At 41.0% G+C, this 18,522-nt stretch overlaps 2 protein-coding genes across 3 annotated transcripts in view; one reads left to right on the top strand and one right to left on the bottom strand.

Annotated features, from left to right (window-relative positions):
* Window positions 1-18,522, top strand: part of LOC116062299 (cephalotoxin-like protein) — a 1,100,540-nt gene that overhangs the window by 525,476 nt on the left and 556,542 nt on the right. The window lies entirely within an intron of this gene.
* LOC116055151 (serine/threonine-protein kinase WNK4-like) lies at window positions 16,164-17,369 on the bottom strand. Its single transcript, XM_031306954.2, has 3 exons — window positions 16,852-17,369; window positions 16,419-16,621; window positions 16,164-16,207 (listed from the first exon to the last, which is right to left on the bottom strand). The coding sequence occupies exons 1-3, from the start codon at window positions 17,367-17,369 to the stop codon at window positions 16,164-16,166; spliced, it is 765 nt and encodes a 254-aa protein (XP_031162814.1).

Genomic DNA, 18,522 nt, shown 5'->3' with positions numbered 1-18,522 from the left:
CCTGCAGCGATTAGCATAGAAGAGATCGAAAGAGACATGGAGCGATTGGAAGAGCACTTTGAGAAGCTGAAGATACAGAGGGACAAATTGCTGAAAAAAGGATCCCAGAAAGTGGAGAAGAAGTATGCATTGCGCCGAAGACAAAGGGGCACAAGGAAGAAGAGGCTTCCAGTGATCATTCAAGATTTGGAGTATAAGCCCTTGCAGAATACTGATATGTCAGATATTCTTGATAAGTTGCCTACTCTTCAAGAGGGAGCACATCCTTGGATTGCAAAGTTGGAAGAAATGTCGACAGGAACACAGTTTGCCATAGGAGATATCAAGAGACTTTTGGCTAATCTTGTTGGGATTCCAGCTATGGGAGAAATCTTCCAGAGAGCAGGACTTAATCGATATGTGGGGACTTCTGTATATGATCCTGAGTTGTTTGCTGCAAGTAGAGGTCGTCTGTGGAGAGCGCTGAGAGATGAGTATCCAACAAATGTGCATCCAGACAACATTTTGATTGAGCCATTGGGACAAGAAGAAAAACCGAGAGTTTATGTGTCAAGAGCTTATCGAGTGTGGAGAAATATTACAGGAAATGATCCAGATCTGAGCCAACTGGAGCAGTCAATTTTGCGAACCAAACTGCAGGAGGGGCTGCCCCTACCAGTAAGGAGTAAACTAGCAGAGGTGATTGGACTTGGAAGCATGACAATAGGTGTTTATACAAATCAAATAGCCCGTCAAGTGAAGCTATATAGAAATGAGCAGAAAGAACAGGACCGAGAAACTCTCAGAAAACTCAATCAAATACAACTGGTGGAGAATAAGAAGGACAAGAAGCAGGGTTTGGTTGTGGAGAATCAATGCCCACCAAATCAACAATCACCGCCACAATTCCAGTCAAGCCAGTTGCCCCAACCACCACTAGTGGTTCCAGTTGTTTTATATCCACAGCCAGTTTTTGGACAGATACAGAACTGGAGAGGAAGAGGACGAGGAAGCTTAGGCAGAGGAAGAGGAAGATTTGATTCATACTCTATGCAACCACCACAAGCATGTTTTAATTGTGGACAGGATGGACACTTTGCCCGTGAGTGTTATAGACCAGGAAGAAACTCCAGAGGAAATTACAGAGGAGGACCGGTGAACCCTTACAGGGGTCCGGAACCAGGATTCTAGAGATGCCCAGAAGATCTGAGAGGGGGTGTCAGCTGGTGTCATCAGGACCGGAAAGAGATCCAACAATTGAGGACAAGGACAGTCACAAGTTGGTACAGATCTGCACAGATGAGCATTGACATCAGCAGACTGACCAGAGAAAGAGGGAGGAGTGAGAGAGATCGGATTTGCTCTGACGCATCGACGCATCGACGCATTGACACATAAAAAGGAGGTAATGCACCGACAAACACACAATTTGAAAATACACATACTCTAAAGAAGTAATTATTTTTGCTTTTAAAATAGAGTTACTCCTATGTGAACACACCTATATGGAGGGTTAAGACATCTAAATTAAGCAAATTGGTATGAAAACCTTACATTTTGTCAGTATCTGGTGAAATCTATTCTGTTAAATTTGTAATGACTTTCCTGTGACAGCTTCTAACAAGACTAGTGACAAATATGCTACTTTGGTTGGTGTGTCAGGAAATGTTAAAAGAACATTTCACTGTTTTATTTTTGTGGTCCAATGACATAGGCAACTTTTGAAGATGTTTCTATTATTTGAATGTTGCCCAGATAATTTATTGGGAAGTGATCTCATGTATGAATTTGGATTGGATTTATGTAAAGTTGTTACAAACAGCAGATTGAGAGTGCTGTTCTCAGAATTTGGTTACCAATTGTGTAACTATAAGTAAAATAGGGATGCATAGAGAATGCATAAAAACATTAGCAGTGATAATGTGAGAAAAGATAAGACAACTCCCAATCACAGATATAGTCTACTCAAATTAAAAGTTGTTTGCATTGGTTTATTTGTTGTTTATAGTGTACCAGTCATTTGTTCATGACTTCTCTCTAAGATTTGCGAATGGAAATCAGTTATTATATCCCAATGATTGATCAGCATCTTTTGTCATTTATATAGCGGTTTAGAATTTGATTTGAATTTCACTATTCTGCATAAGTTGCAGTGGTGTTACTTAAGCTTGTAAATGTTAAAGGGTAAAAACAAATAATAATAACTTACAAAAACTCCAGAGTGAAGCTCTGTAGTTTATTGAATTTTGATAGTGATTATAATTTAATTTAATTTAAAGAGGAACAATTATTCTGCACAGTAGATTAGCAAGTAGACTTGGTTTGTCTTTTGTCTAATTTAAATAGGAATGTCTCATAGATGAGGTTGACAGAGTTGGACATGAGGAGATTTATTACACCCACTATCTGGTAACCAAACATTGAAGAGAGACTTTTGTGTGGTACTTTGTAGAAAGCGAGTAATTACATGCTACAAAATGATTGGCTCTTAAAATGAATTTGGTCTTCTCAAATCCCCAATTGGCTACACCAAGACATGTTGAAAAGGGATGTTTATGATTTGTTTGATTTAATTTGTTGAAGGTGTGATTGATGCATCAGGATAAGAGTTATTTTTTAGAAATGATAACTTTTGTTGCTGACTATCAATGGTCGGCGAAGAGGGAATTAGACATTTTGTTTAAACTAAGGGTTTGGTTTACTGTATGCTTTTTTCTTGTATTGTCACTGTAATTAGTTAGCTAATAGATTAATCATTAAAATTAAAACACTCTTATATAAACATAATATGACTATCTATGTTAACGTTAGCTATATGTCAGTTGGACACAATTTAATTCCTCCACTTTTGCTAAAATAACTCATAATGGTCCTTTTGGGGTATTTTTTTTTTAAATGAATTAAGAGAAAAAGTATGAATATCAATATACCGGTATGTTTTCCGCTAAAAGGAGTTGGATGACACGACGGCGTCGTCGCAATCCTCTCATTCTCGCGTAAAACAAAGAGCAAATACAAGCAACAATAAACACAATCACATTCATTTTGATGAACAAAGCAGAAATGTAATTTTCGTGGTCGACAATCGGTGGCAGGAATGCTGTGCCTTGGGTACAATTCACAATTTCACAGAAGAAGAAGGAGGAGGACTGAGATGTTTGATCGTTACTTCCGGTAAGTACGTAAGGCAGTGCGTGATTTGAGACAACACTCCCCCGTCAAATTTTACGCACTATGCAAGTAAGTACGTAGTGTACGAAGTGCACTTCCCTTAGTGCACGGTTTGAGACACACTATTAGTCTCTCTGACTTCTAAACATAACTATTAGCCTCACAACAGGTGTTCTGTACAGAATAAGCCTTTAAATCACACAAATAGCAGTTAAAATCCCTCCAATTGAAAATATATAAAAAGTTTATATAAAACATCATCATGTTGAGTTGATTCTGAACCCATCAGCTGTTAGATCAGCTGAGAGGCCGGCGTTTGCCCCTGGGTCCACCTGGGCAGTCGGTGGAAAGCAACTGCTGCCTTGATCTCGTGAGGTCATCGTTGTCCACGTGTGCATGACGTCAGAACGAGTCGGGATCAAGTCGGACACAAATCTAACCGGCATGCAACGGGCGGCGATCGCTGGTGATAGATTCTGCTCAGACCGTCTCCAACGAGCCTATTGACATTGATTCACCTTTAATAATATGGACCTCCATCTGGTCTTCAGGATGCCAAAGGCCCTCTCCACAACACACCTCGCTCTAGACAGGTGACCGTTGAAGCGGACCTGGAGTTCGTTATGGAGAGGCTGCCTGTAGGGAGTCATGAGGGTGATGGGTTGCCTGAGGCAGGGGTAGCCACCTGGTCTTCAGGATGCCAAAGGATTCCTGAAGACCAGATGGAGGTCCATATTTTTTAAACAACAGTCCTGTTGCATACTTCTGTTTTTCTATTGGCTGACTCAGAGTCAGCTGTTATAAAAGATACAATAAAAATTGTACACAGGATAATAGTTAATGATTATTTGCAATGAGTTGGATGCCAGACACACACACACACACACACACACACACACACACACACACACACATTGGGGCCTATATATTTATAATAGCCTATGGCCTACATACACAGTACGGCTATATATACTGAAGAAAATTATAAACGCCCCCATTCTTCATGAGCTGAACTCAAAGATCTAAGACTTATTCTATGTAAACAAAAGGCTTATTTCTCTCAAATATTGTTCACAAATCTGTGTTAGTGAGCACTTCTCCTTTGCTGAGATAATCCATCCACCTCACAGGTGTGACATATCAAGATGCTAATTAGACAGCAGGATTATTGCACAGGAGTGCTTTTTGTTTTTGTTTTTTGAAGTACGTTTACATTTATTTCACGTCATCAATGTATCATTAAACAGAAAGTTTAGCCACGTGAAATGGGTAACCCCAAATAAGCTACTAAAAGCTTTTCAGAGGGGGCCCGATAACAATAACCAAACAACAAATAATATACAAACCTACCTACAAACCTGCCTTAGGCTGGCCACAATAAAAGGCCACTGTGTTCGCTTAATGCAAGATCACTGAGTTGTTATAAAATAAGCATGAAGTTGGTGTGAATTGACCCTCGCAGCAAACACAAATCCTGAAAGTATATTGTTGAAGTAGTACTAGTATTACATTTCTCTCTGCAACACAAGTATTTGTGTTTATTTCTTTCATAAAAATGTTCAAATTGTCTTTTTGACTGGATGTGAGCAGAATAAACCTGATTTATCTTTATGATCTCTGAAAAAAAGTAAATACATTTCTTAAAGAGATACTTACCCAAAGAGATACTTACCCAAAAACAGAAGATTTACATCCAGTTCTGTGTGATGGCAGTGTGTGCAGCTGAACGCTGTTTGGATTTTACTCCAAAAATAACCAAAAATAAAATTCCAAGCCGACAGAAAAGTACAAATAGGAGTGTCATCTGTAAGGACGTTAGACTGTTTATGAAGAACAATCTTTAGTTGTTTAAACATAAAAGATCCAGAGTCACAATCCATTAACTCCTCCACATTAAAAATGCAGAAGTGTGTTCAGACTATCAAATCATAAGGTTTATAAAGTATACACTATGATATTGACATAAACATCTGCAGCATAAGAAGCAAAAAAGAAAAATAGATTGTGACTTGTTTCTGAAAGTCCTGTTGTGTCTAAATAACGGTTGAAAAGACGGTGGATGTTCAGGCTCTGTGTTTGTACTTCTGTCTGCGTGCTGTCCTGGGAGCCAATTTTTTGTTTCCCAGGATGGTAAAGGAATGTCCCGCCCTACTCTGCCTAAGTATTGATTTAATCAGATGTTATCAGACCCATATATCAGCTGGTACACACTCTCCAGTTGTTTTATTATGACAGAGTAGCTGTCAAAATGCTCTACATGTGATCTGTTGCTGATTTTAATTAATCATAAAATCAAAAAGTTTATATAAAACGTCATCATGTTGAGTCAATTCTGAACCAATCAGCTGTTAGATCAGTTGAGAGGCCGGCTTTTCCCAGCATGCCCTGGTTCTGCCTGGGTCTTGCAGGTGGTGAAAAGCAACTGCGCTGCCTGCTCTCAAACCTGCGGCCGCCTCGATCTCGTGAGGGTATCGTTGCCCACGTGTGCAGAGCAAGTCGGACACAAATCTAACCGGCATGCACTGGGCGACAATCGCTAGTGATCAATTCTGCGCAGACCTGGTTCATCTCCAACGAGCCTAACTGTACGTACACACCGCCGCCGACTTGAGCTTCAAAGTTACAGGAAGTCATTCATTTCCAATGGAAGCTGCTTCTCTCAGCTGCAAGAAGCAGCAAGTCTGTCGGCGTCGCGTTTTGGGCATGTTGAGTGACCAGAGCTTCAATCAGAAAGTTGAAACTAGGTCAACTTTATGGTAATGAGCTATGACGCGGTTCGGCGGCAAATGACCAGCAACCAATCGGAATATAGACGTCCTTCGCGCTGGCTGATTCCAGAGAAACATAAGATGTAATCTTTCGTTCCTACCAAAACATTAGTTCCGAAAAAGCTGCTGGGTTCCCTATCATTTATGATATGACGTTGTTTGTGTATAGGGATAGTTAAAAAAACACGAGGCATGCAGGGGTAAAATAGCTGGTATAGTTGCTGTCTCTGGTGAGTTGGTGAAGTGCGTGATGATGATTTTTATTATTTAAATAATAATGGAAATAGAGGCTATACCAGCCAGTGATACTCACAGAATTGATGTCGGTCCTGGAGGGTGTCATGAACCCAAATTCTCCGAGTCCGACGTCAACGTCTTCTCCGCAAATACAATAAAGCAGCACCAAACGATGATCTATAATGATCCAGTGATACACATTTGAGGATGAGCGCAACTTTTATAGGATCTGAGAACGCTTTTTTTTTTAAGCAGGAATGCAATTCATTAACACCAATTTGACCAATTGCACTATGCAAATGCACAATGCATTTCACTTACAAATCAATGCCAGTTATTGTAATACAGGCCACACAAAAACTAATAACAGGGCTGGCAATTCTGTACTACAAACGGCCAGGCCATGTGTCCTGATAACAGCTAATTTGTTTGTTTTTTCAGACCAAATGTGACCAAAACGGTTATAAAAATTCTTTCATATGTCATTATAAAAGGTTTCTAGTGTCAATGTATTGGCCATGCAGTGGCTGCTTGTGCTTTTTCTTCATTGTGTGTTTCTGGCGCCTTGTGTGGGCAGCTACTTTAAATAAAGTAGTAAAGTATGATCGAACATAGAATGCTGCCATGTCAGAGAGGCCAAAGCATCAAAAGCTTCCCCGTAATTTTTTGACAAGCATCCTTAACAGGGCTGCCAGAGCTTCTTTTGCAGCTCAAGTCGGCGGCGGTGTGTACGTTCAGTAATGATTCACCTTTAACCCTTTATGGGGAAAGTAACCATTTTTAGTTACTTCTGCACACATTCAAAATGCCCTCCCCCTGCCTCCATTTGGAGTTGTAGAGTCATGTGGTTTTCTCCCAGCCAATCAGGGGAGATCAAGCTATCTGACAGATATTGACATCATGGCATCTGACCAATCAGCAGTGGCCTGGAGCACCTCAAACACAGCCATCTTGCAGAAATCTTAAATATTGCTTTTTTGAACCTGGCTTCTCCCACAGCTATGGTAATTACATCATAACTAAACATGGTAAGTTGATGTAACTCACAAATTATTTGGTTGAATAGTTGTGTTAAAGATTGAGATTGTTGTTATTTGCATAGCATTTCTAAAAATTAGCATAATGTTTGGCTGAAAGCTTAATGCACCATATTTGATCATATGCCCCTTTCACCTAAGACTAGCATGAGTGGCACAAGTGTCCATTTTTAGACATATGCCTTATGAATGTATGTTTTTTATTATAGTTAAATGGCATACACAAGTGCTTATTGTTAGTGTGAGGCCCAGTACTGTGTGAATTGATTTTAGCCGCTAGCATGCTAGCGGTTAGCTAGCGCTAGCATGCTACCTCATTCTCAATGGCAAAACACTGCTACAACACACACAAGTTCACCATAATCTACAAAATAACTACTTACATGTCCCTGTTCTGCAGGTATTCCACGCAAAGTTGGAAGTAACCCCATGTAAACCTATTCTGGTACAACCTCAAAATACAATTATGAACCTGAAATGGTCATAGTATGGACACTTTAACAAATAAATCAAAGTTGGCTTAATATTGACTTAAAAGCATATTCCTTTTGCAGCTGAGAGCTGGCACCAACAGCAAAGAGGCCCACCAACAGAAGGAAGCCAGAACCCCGGCGAACCCTCTGGAAGAAGGTTGACTTGGACAACCCACCCCTGCCTGAATACCAGCACATTCCCTTAGACTTCATCCAAAGTCCATTTGATTATTTCAGCAGGTACTTCAGTCGCAAAGTAATCTCGCACATAACATATCAAACCAACTTATATGCAACCCAGATGAACATCAACACCACCTTTGCCACCACTGAGGATGAAAGTATGAACTGTGTGGCTATACTCATCTACATGGGGATTGCTGAGCTGCCCACCGTTGATGACTATTGGGCAATAGACACCAGGGTCTCCCAAGTTGCAAACCTGATGTCATCCAAGCGGTTCAAGTTATTGAAGAGGGTTGTCCATTTCAATAACAACGCTCAGATCCCTGGTAACAATGACCGCTTCTTCAAAGTCCGGCCATTGTTTAACTCTCTGGTTACTGCCTTCAGAAAAGAGCCAGAGACCCACAAGCAGTCTGTTGATGAGGTGATGGTTGCCTACAAAGACCAGGCTGCTGGCAACCTGAGGCAGTACATAAAATCCAAGCCAGACAAATGGGGTTTTAAATTATTTGCCAGGGCTTCTCAGGATGGCTTCATTCACGACTTGATCCTATACCAAGGGCAGACTACACTTGAGGCCCACGGTGTCCCACTGACACCTGAACAACAAGTCATGGGTGTCACCAGTCATGGGTGTCACAGCCAGACAGTCTCCGTCTTGGCCAGCACCATGTCCTCATCCAGCCCCAAAACCATCTTTGCAGACAATTACATTAGTGGCCTAGAGATTGTGTGATACCTCAAGAGCAACAACTGCCGGTACACAGGAACAGCCAGGGACAACAGGACTGGCAATGCTCCACTCAGGCCCATTAAAGAGATGGAGAAGAAGGCTGTCCCTCATGGTACCTGTGACTACATCACCAGTGATGATGGGATCCTGATTGTCAGATGGAAAGACAACAAGGTTGTCACTCTGATGTCAACAGACATGGGGGTAGAGCCTTGGTCCTCAGTCTACAGGTACTGCAGTGACACCAAGAGAAATGAGCAAGTGAGCTGTCCATATCTCATCAAGAATATATAATGCAAACATGGGAGGGATTGACAAGAGTGACATGCTGGTCAACCTCTACCGCACTCCCTTAAGAGCCAAGAGATGGTACATGTGACTCTTTGCATATGCCATTGATGTCAGCCTTACTAATGCCTGGATAATGTATAGGCGTGACAGCAAGGCTCTTGGTGTGAATGATGGCCTGTCACTGAAGAACTTCAGGATCCAGGTGTTCAAGACAGCCAGTAGCTCAAAGTCAATGACATCTCGTCCCCGCAGGAGCTCAGCACCACTGCCAGGAAGCTCCAGCTCCACCTCTGCTGATATCCCCAAGCCTATCCGGGGACACCGCGGTCATGTGCCACACTACTCTGTGCGGTTTGATGGGTCACTGTTCCATGCCCCTGTCTACAGCAACAGCCGCCAGACCTGCAAGCAATGCAGCAGGAAGGGGAACATCATGATGTCAAACCTTGTCTGCAGGGTCTGCTAGCTCCACCTGTGCAGCAATGCTGAGTGCAACTGCTTTGTCAAGTACCATGAAGCAGTTGCCTAAGTGACTGAACTGGCCTGAACTGGACTGACACAAGAGAAGAACTTAGTTCATTATGCAGTGTTCCTAAATGGTCTATGACAGTGGCCAGTATTTGTACCTCAGGAGAAAAAATGTTCTTATAGTTTTTATACATGCACTTTTTTAAAAACAAAAAAATGTTCTCATAGTTTTTATACATGCAGTTTTTTAAAAACAAAAACAAAAGATTTTTGTATTATTATATTTATGATTTATTTAATTTTTCTTTGATCAATTATAAAGTTTTTTCACTTATTATTATTTATTTACAATTTATATGCCAATTTTATTTATTTTATTTACTTCTTATTTGTTACTGTTGTAACAAGTGGGCTTGTTATCTGTTCCAGAAACGGTTCCAAACTGAATGTTATGTGTATGTGTATTTGTTGAATATGTGTTTTTCTTGTATGACAGTCAAGCCAGTATCAGAACCTCAAGACAGAGATGTCTCTAAATAAATGTTCCTTGCAGTTTGTGTCGTTTTTCTCATATTTTTTTAAAATCCACTCTCGTAATTTTTTTACCCTAGACGGGCAAGTGCTCATATATGGTAACTTCATTGACCTTGATTTGCAATCCAAAGATGAAAAATATTGATAACAATTTTTTTTTTTAAATGTCCTGTAACATCCCCCATTAGCTTTCTGAGGTTAAAAATTTCTAAAGATTTCAATGAGTGCGGGCGGGAACAACAGTCCTGTTGTATGCTTACGCTTTTCTATTGGCTGACTCAGAGTCAGCTGTTATAAAAGGTTAAAAAAAGTACACTGGTAATATTTAGGATAACAATGGATGACTAACACACACACACACACACACACACACACACATGGACACAGACACATACACACATACACACATACAGACACAAACGCACACGCACGCACGCACACACACACACACACACACACACACAGACACAAACGCACACGCACGCACGCACACACACACACACACACACACACACGGACACAGACACATACACACATACACACACACAGACACAAACGCACACGCACGCACGCACACACACACACACACACACATACACACACACAGACACAAACGCACACGCACGCACACACACACACACACACACACACACACACACACACACAGATACACACACACAAACAATCACAGACACACAGACACACACACACACACACACATTGATGGTTGCTCACAGTCAAATTCAAGGTAAAGAAAGTATTACATGTCATTTAGCTGAATGAATAGCTAAAGAAAGTAAGTAAGAAAGTGTATGAAGTAACAAAGTAACATAGCTATATTCCTCAGATCTATCTTCTGGATCACCAGGGAAAAATGTAAAAAACAATATCCGCAGATTCTGTTTTGTTTTGTTTATTGGACACATTATTGCAAAAATATTTCAAATATCAAGTTTCATATTTGTGAAAGATTCAAACTCTATGAACTCAAATGAAATAAGTCTCTTAATATTGTGAAATGTGAAATGATCAATAAATAGGACACACTGAGATCATAAATCAGACAGAAACTCTACAGCAGATTACTTGGTAACAGGTAATAGACGTTTATAACAGACGTCATGTTGTTATAAGCAGATCTAAGTGTTAATTCATGAAGTGGAAGCTGCTGTATTTACACATACTGAATTATAAGCTGTAATCATATAAGATATATAACTATATTATAGTCTGTTATAAATATTTACTACATGTTTATGTACTGATAATACATGCTAGACAGGCTTTAACAGACTTTAGACTCATGGATATGTGGAGATGTAGAAGAAACTAAAAGTGCAGTTTGTTGTTTTTAATGTTGATTATTAACAGAAAGTTATCAGAAGTCAGAAGCAGACTGCTGCATCTACAGTAGCTTCAGACGGCTGTTATTATCTGTTCCCATGGTAACGGTCGCCGTTAGCGTGGCCAGGACCGTTCTGGTGTCTCTTCTTAACGGTTGGTTGTAAAATTGGTTGGTTAGGTTTAGGAAAAGATCATAGTGTGGGTTAGAATGATAATGTTTGTGGCGTTTAAGAACATTATGTAACCAACATATGTTGACATTTACACATTCACACTAGACATGAACATCGGTCTCCAGGGTGAAAGTTTGGAGTTTGTTTGACACATCCACCCCGACCCAAACTGTAGTGCAGAAGACCGCCCATCTGTAATGTTCTCAGTCATCGAATGGTTGTTATCAGACTCATAGATGTGGTCAGAAGAAAGTTATGAGAAGTCAGAAACAGCCTGCTGCATCTATAGTAGCTTCAGACGGCTGTTATTATCTGTTATCTATCCCATAGTAACGGTCGCCGTTAGCGTGGCCAGGACCCTTTGGTGTTACTTTTAACACTCTGGGAGTCCCATAGTGAGTGGTTATGTTTAGGAAGCTGTCATGCTTTGGGTTAACCCTTGTGTTGTCTTCCTGTTGACCATGCGACTTTTTGTTTTTCTGGGTCAAAATGACGTTTTGTCACTTTTCCCGAGGTTTTTTGTCACTTTTTTTACAACTTGTTGTGACTTTTTCAAATGTTTTTGTCGATTTTTTTCTGAGCTTTTCTGAAGTTTTTCTTGTTTTTTCAACGTCCTATCAATTTGATCTTCAAATGCTATAAAATTGAACCAAACACCCAAATTCAATGAAAGTAGTGAACTGATCATTAATTTAACTTGTGAAGAGCGTTATTTTGTTTGACAATTTGGTTGACAATTGAAAGAAACAATAACTTCTGATATAGAAACTTTTTTGAAAATGGGTCAAATTTGACCCCGAGGACAACAGCAGGGTTAAAATACTAACATTGGTGGCGTCAAAGAACGTTACGTCATTAAGATTATAAAACAACTAATGCTGACATTTGGTTTCACACTCGCTCCCCGACCCTCCTCCTAATGCCGAGTTCCGTTCTTTATACCACGTCATGTTACATCATTGTGGTCGAGCAGTTGCTCTGAGCGTTGACAATTGGGCGATCCAGCTTATCAATGCATGATAATGCATAATCCTACTGATGAAACCTAGATTTCTGGCAAAAGTGTGCACACTTGAGGCTAAAGTCCCCAAATTCTTCAAAAGTTCGTCAACTGAATTTTGGGGGAGCCAAACAACATGACTTTCGTCTTACTCTCATTAAGTTGAAGAAAGTTGTTAGTTATCCAGCAATTATTGTCTTTCAGGAAGAGAAAAAGGGACTTTAAAGAGATTTTAGAGGCAGGTACAGCTGTGTGTCATCAGCATAACAATGATAAGATGTGTTTTGTTTGTGAAGAATGGAGCCCAATGGGAGCATGTACAAAGAGAATAAAATTGGAGAATACCAATGCATGATAATGCATAATCCTACTGAGCCAACTAGGACGAAGAGTAAGGCCTGACCACCTGATATATCTGGTCTTGATATCAACACCCATTCAATCAGCTGAGAACATTCAGAGCGAGTGATGAGACTCTGGACTTCATGCAACAACAGATTCATTAAACAAAACTCTTTAAATCAAATCATTCAGACTAAACGAGCAGCAGGTAAGAGTTCAAAAGTTAAAGAAGAATCCTGTAGAATCAGCAGTGCTAACACCGTGTTCACAGAGAGCTCAGAGTCAGACGCTGATTACTTTTAAAGTTTGCTGAATATTTTCAGAGAGTTCTCTGATTTCCTCTGCAGAGCGACAGGTTTTTAAGACTTTGGGATTTTTGTCTTCTTCCCTATCTTTAAGATGCATTCTGAGTGTAAACTTGCAGAACCTCATGAGTCAAATATTAATAATAAGAACCTGTTCTTATAGGCTCATTTTTAAAGTGCTGAAATGTTTTGTAAAATGTTTAAGTCACAAACACAAATACAAAACACAGAGAGGAAAATAAAATCCGGAATCAAAAAATCTCAGAGTAAAATCTGGTTTTCATAAAGTGCCGTCCTCTTCTTCGCCAGTTTTCATCATCAGACATCATCTTCATGTCGTCAGTTAGTCGTCAGCTTCTCTCTCACTGGGAGGGAAAGATCAGAGGTCACTCTCACATCCCTAACAAATGCTATAATCATTATGAATCATATTTCTCCATATCCGTATATCTGTATCAGTGTCTATGTGTATCTGTACCAGTGTATCTGTATCAGTCTATCTAAAGCTAACGGCTTCACTCACTGTGTGCAGCTGTGTTCGGGGGCAAAGGTCACGCCTCTCCCGGCTCGGTCCTGTGATCCACTGCTGCTGCCGCTGACCGACCTCTTCCTCATGATACCTGAACCACAGACACATTCATTTTATATTACAGAACAGTAGTAAGACTTTATCTCGGTCCATATCAGGACTACACATACAACAAATCAAAACAAAGCAAAAGAGATTTTTAACAAAGAAAAAAACAACAATCATCGTTGTTTAATCATCAGATTAAACAATTTATTTGTTAACGCTCTGTAGTGCATAGTTTCTGTCTCCCCGATGAGGAATTCTAAGTAATAACAACAAAACTGTTAGCGCGTCCACATGATACAAGCCTTCACCCTCCCTACATGTGAAGTTGACGGATGTACAGGAGCTCTATCTGTCGGTATAACTTTATTTTCTTGTTGTTGCAGATATCTTAGTTACAACATGATTAAGCTAGCAAAACAGTTTTATGTTTGTATGTGCATTTATTCAGTTTGGGAAATCCCACAATCTCTACAAAGCTAATGTTAGGTTAAGTTAGCCGGCCTACTGAACAGGGAGGGTGTTATGGCTGTGTATGTTTCAGTTTCCCGTTTTATTTTGTAGTCTGTTTTCTCCCTTGTCATGTCTTGTTTTACTTCCTGCCTTGTGTTTTCCCGCCTTTGTGATTGTCTGCCCCACCCTGATATGTTCAGAATCAGAATCAGAAATACTTTAATAATCCCAGGGGGAAATTATTTTTTGTTACCACTCAGGTATACAACAACATATACAATAGCTAGAGCAGGAACAGGCAGCATGCAGCTTTCGCGCATGCGCAGATAGAACTCTCTCTTAACTCTCGCAGGGACAGATACAGCATGACATGAAGGAGAGGAGAGGGGAAAAAAGCAACTCTCAGACTATCCTCATAAAGATAAGAACAGTGTGGGAACAGGAAAAAACACCTGAGCATGTAAGCACACAAACAGTACATTTGCACTGCTGCACATAAACATAACATAACATAACATAACATAACATAAATGTACAGTTGCACATTTAGCGGCGAAGGCGTGGGACTGGGGGTATAGGGTAGGGTGGGGGAGTTTGGCCTGCTGAGAAACGCACAGCCCGGCAGCCCCACTAGTGTCCCAGTCCACAGAATGTTATAGCGATAACACAGCACGTTGCCGTGGTGACACCAAGAGCGTCTCGCTTGCAGAGCCCCAACAGGGTGACTGTTTGTTCCAAGAAACGGCCTTGGCAAGCCCGTCAGGATAAGGGAGCCGAAAGATTAAATTTGTTTAGTCTACACGAATGGCTGCTCTAATTTAAACATTCATTCTATTGTCCAACTGTAAAATTGTTCAACTGGTCAATTTTTCTTTCCAAATCCATGACCTTCCTCATGATGGTATCCAAGCCGCGGGTCATTACCATGTTGGTTTCCATCACGTGATTAATAGTTCCAGTTTGCGAACTGATCGCTTTCTCAACAGCTTCAGTCAGGCCAGGCAGCTTCCTTGGGCTTTGGACAGCTACCAAAGTCTTTGTAATTTCTCAATAAACCAGGGCGAAGCATCCTCCAATCAGCAGCATTCCAGTTATCATGGTTCTGAATAGGTAGATATCCTCAACGTCCTCCACGGAAAGAGCAGAGAGACACACGACACGCCATTTCTCCCAGCCGTCCATCGTGTACCCCGCAGCAAACGTCCCGTCAGGACATGCTGGCTCACCCGAACCAGTGCTCCTCCTCAAGAATACAGTGTCAATTGCACTGAGAGACCAGTTAATCAATTCCATGATTTTAGGTATTTGTAGAGCCTTGCAGGGAGAGTCTCTAAAAAGTTAACAACAGACAAAACGAGACAAGATAGCAAGCAGGGTAGGCCTGAATGTTACACCTGTTCCTGAGCCCTCGTGTAAACCGGTCCCTTGTTTCACCTCGTTACCTTGTGTATTTAGTCTCTGTGTTGTCTTTGTCTGTAGTCAGATCATTGTATTGTATTGTATTAGTGTGTGGAGTCTCTGTGTTCCTGTTTTTTGTCTTCCTGGACGTTTTGGAACTGTTTTGCCTGCTGTCTTCTGGGCCCCATTTCAGGTAGAAGGTTTACCAAACTCTGAGTGCACGTGCACCACCACAATAAAAAGGCAGCATGAATGGAGCCGTGATACTACGATTCACTATGGTAACAACCACAAACAAACTGGTCGGCGGAAATACTCATGCGCACAAACAGCGAGTTAAAAAAATGTATTCATGCAGATAACAAGCTGCGCTAAAATGCGCCTGATACAGACTGAATGAATGAATGAGGAAATGAGAGAGTTCTGTGTCAGAGGGAGGAGACTGAGAGAAGAAAACCTGCTCCCGACCAGGTTAGGTTCACAGACTCAGTTACCATAGTAACTGACTCTGAGGTGAAGTTACCATAGTAACTGACTCTGAGGTGAAGTTACCTCTCTTTCTGAAACAGAAAACCCAGAGTTTCCCTCATCTCAGGGTTAACTAACTCAGAGTTTTCACTAAACCTGCCTCCTGACACGGGGCCCAGGACTCCTTTTGTTGTATTGATTTTGTTTCATTAAATCATCAAGTTCACCACTACCCTGCCGTCTCTGTATTTGGGTCTGCCAATTCTCTGAATCCTGTTACAGAGGGACTAGAAATGCTTTTTTATTTTGAAAAGCTATTTGCCGCAATATGAATAGAATTTTATCGTACCTTATTTTGCAACAGAGTGTGAGATTTAACATCATGTTATTGGTATTTCAGTGATGTTAACGGTCCTAACCGCATCACTGTCATGCCAATAATGACGTGAAATCATTATAACTAGTTGATGTGTTTCCTCCTGACCTCTAGAGGGCGGCATGTCCAGTCTCTGCAGGCTGTTTTTGCGAGGAGGGTAGTTTCCAGTTTTGGAGGGCCGGCGGGGGCGGTGGTTCATCATGGCGGCCTGAGAGACGATACCAGGGGGCGGGACGTTACCCTTCCGCAGGTACAGCTTCTCAATCTCTGTCTTCTGATTGGCCTGCAAGTTCTGCACCTCCGCCTGGTGTCTGGGATTAAAGTAATTAATGTGGGATTTTATTTGTTATGAATTCACCTTTTCAAGAAGAACGTGTTATACCTTTCAGTTATATTATTATAACTATATATATTATATAGAGTTAAATTATCTTTAAAATTGACGAACACGTTCAATTCATGGCTCAATTTAAATTTAAAACATAGTCCCATGGTAATCCACCGCTCTATTGCTCTAAAAATATTTGTATTGAACAATCACCTTTCCCGTAGCTCCTTCAGCTCCTCCCACAGCTCCTTGTTGTCGCTTTCTGATTCGTCGGAGCTGATGTAATGTGCCACGCGGCTCCGTGATTGGCTGAAGCTGCTGGCCAACCCCTCCCAAAGGCCGACACTCAGCCGCCGATCCCTCCTTATCTTCCTGTCCTCCTCTTCCTCCTGTCCTCTAGAGTTGTCATGGTAACCATGAGTTTGACCTGGTGGGGACACAGTCACTGTGCTGACGCTGCTCTCTGATTCGCTCTGCTTCTCCGTGCTGCTCTCTGAGCTCTCTGATTGGTTCGACACAGAGGGAGGTGGGGAGTGAGTGGTGGGTATTGCCTGGTTGATGTGGCGGATCTCCTGGTCAAGGACAGCGGGGGTGTCTTCAGATGCCGTCACCTGGAAACGACCAACGTTATGGACGGCCGGTTTCTTCACTGACAGAGAAACAGAAGAAGGTCTTTTAACAGCAGTAGAGGTGAACTTCGTCCTGCATGGGGGAGTAAGCCCTGACTGCATTATGCAGATCGAGGAGTGGCTCAACGTGGGTGGAGCTAAACGTTTGACTCCGCACACTTGCCCAATAGCAACCGGAAGATGAAGAATGTGTGTCTGAGGGAAAAACCCTTTCACCCCGGAGACCAGAGATTGTTTCCCGCGAGTCACATTTGCTTTCTCCGTTCTTCTTTTCCTAAACCCAACCCCGTTCTTCTTTCTGAGAAGTTATTTCAAGTTAAGATTTATACAACTTTTACACAACAATCTCATTCAATTAGTGTGTATCTCATTAGTATTCAAGTCTTCATGGCTTACGATTTGGACAGTCATGTGTTCCATTCTACTGTATACTAGTCATTTGTAGCACAATGTAGTCCACCAACTCAATTCCCATAGAGTTTCAGTCAAATGCAGAGGGGTTATAGCATATTTAGAATAACTGGAAAATAAGATATCAAAAGTCTTTTGATGTTGATGGGTCACGTCCATCAAAGCAAATTAATGTAACTGATAAGCTACCAAATACTAAACATGAACTTATGTTGACAGTTTCAGATAGATTAATGGTAATTCTGGTTCATACTTAATTTAAAAGGTGATATTGAGTAACATACATTGAACTTATCAAAAGCAGGTGTTTGCTTTAGTGTCTGTCATGAAAAATGATGATTAACAGACCAAGCTACTTTAAAGTATTACTGCTAGACATGACATAGAGTCAGGCATACATCATATTGTTCCTACTGGCCAACAATTTTAGGAGACATTAGTGTAATTAATAATTTAGTTCAATAAATGTCAGTCTACACATGTAATTGCAATAATATGAAGGTTAGAAATATAGTTTAATTGTTGAAGTACCCTTGTTGATGAACAGCAGCTGCATATTGTTACATCCTGGTGTTGAATCCTCTACAGTAAAACACAGTCACACTTTACACTGGTTAGAGTTAGCTGTCAACATTTTAACCGTGTTTAATCCAGCTACTAGCTAGCGGTAGGCTAACATTAGCTGCTGTTGAGTATAGTGTTAACTAGCTAGCGGTAGGCTAACGTTAGCTGCTGTTGAGTATAATGTTAACTAGCTAGCGGTGGCTAACGTTAGCTGCTGTCGAGTATAGTGTTAACTAGCGTCCCGTGCAGCGGTGTTTGTGTTTCCTGTATCGTCTGTTTA

The sequence above is a fragment of the Sander lucioperca genome, chromosome 21 (genome assembly GCF_008315115.2).
Source record: "Sander lucioperca isolate FBNREF2018 chromosome 21, SLUC_FBN_1.2, whole genome shotgun sequence".
Taxonomy (NCBI): domain Eukaryota; kingdom Metazoa; phylum Chordata; class Actinopteri; order Perciformes; family Percidae; genus Sander; species Sander lucioperca.
Note: the sequence above shows the minus strand (reverse complement) of the source record. Positions and strands in the feature narration are given on the sequence as shown.

Coding starts and splice junctions, on each gene's coding strand:
- LOC116055151 (XM_031306954.2), bottom strand. CDS start 17,369: ATGCAGTCAGGGCTTACTCCCCCATGCAGGACGAAGTTCACCTCTACT. Junction 16,622..16,851: donor CTGAAGGAGCTACGGGAAAG/GTGATTGTTCAA, acceptor CTTTAATCCCAG/ACACCAGGCGGAGGTGCAGA. Junction 16,208..16,418: donor GGACATGCCGCCCTCTAGAG/GTCAGGAGGAAA, acceptor CCTCTGTAACAG/GATTCAGAGAATTGGCAGAC.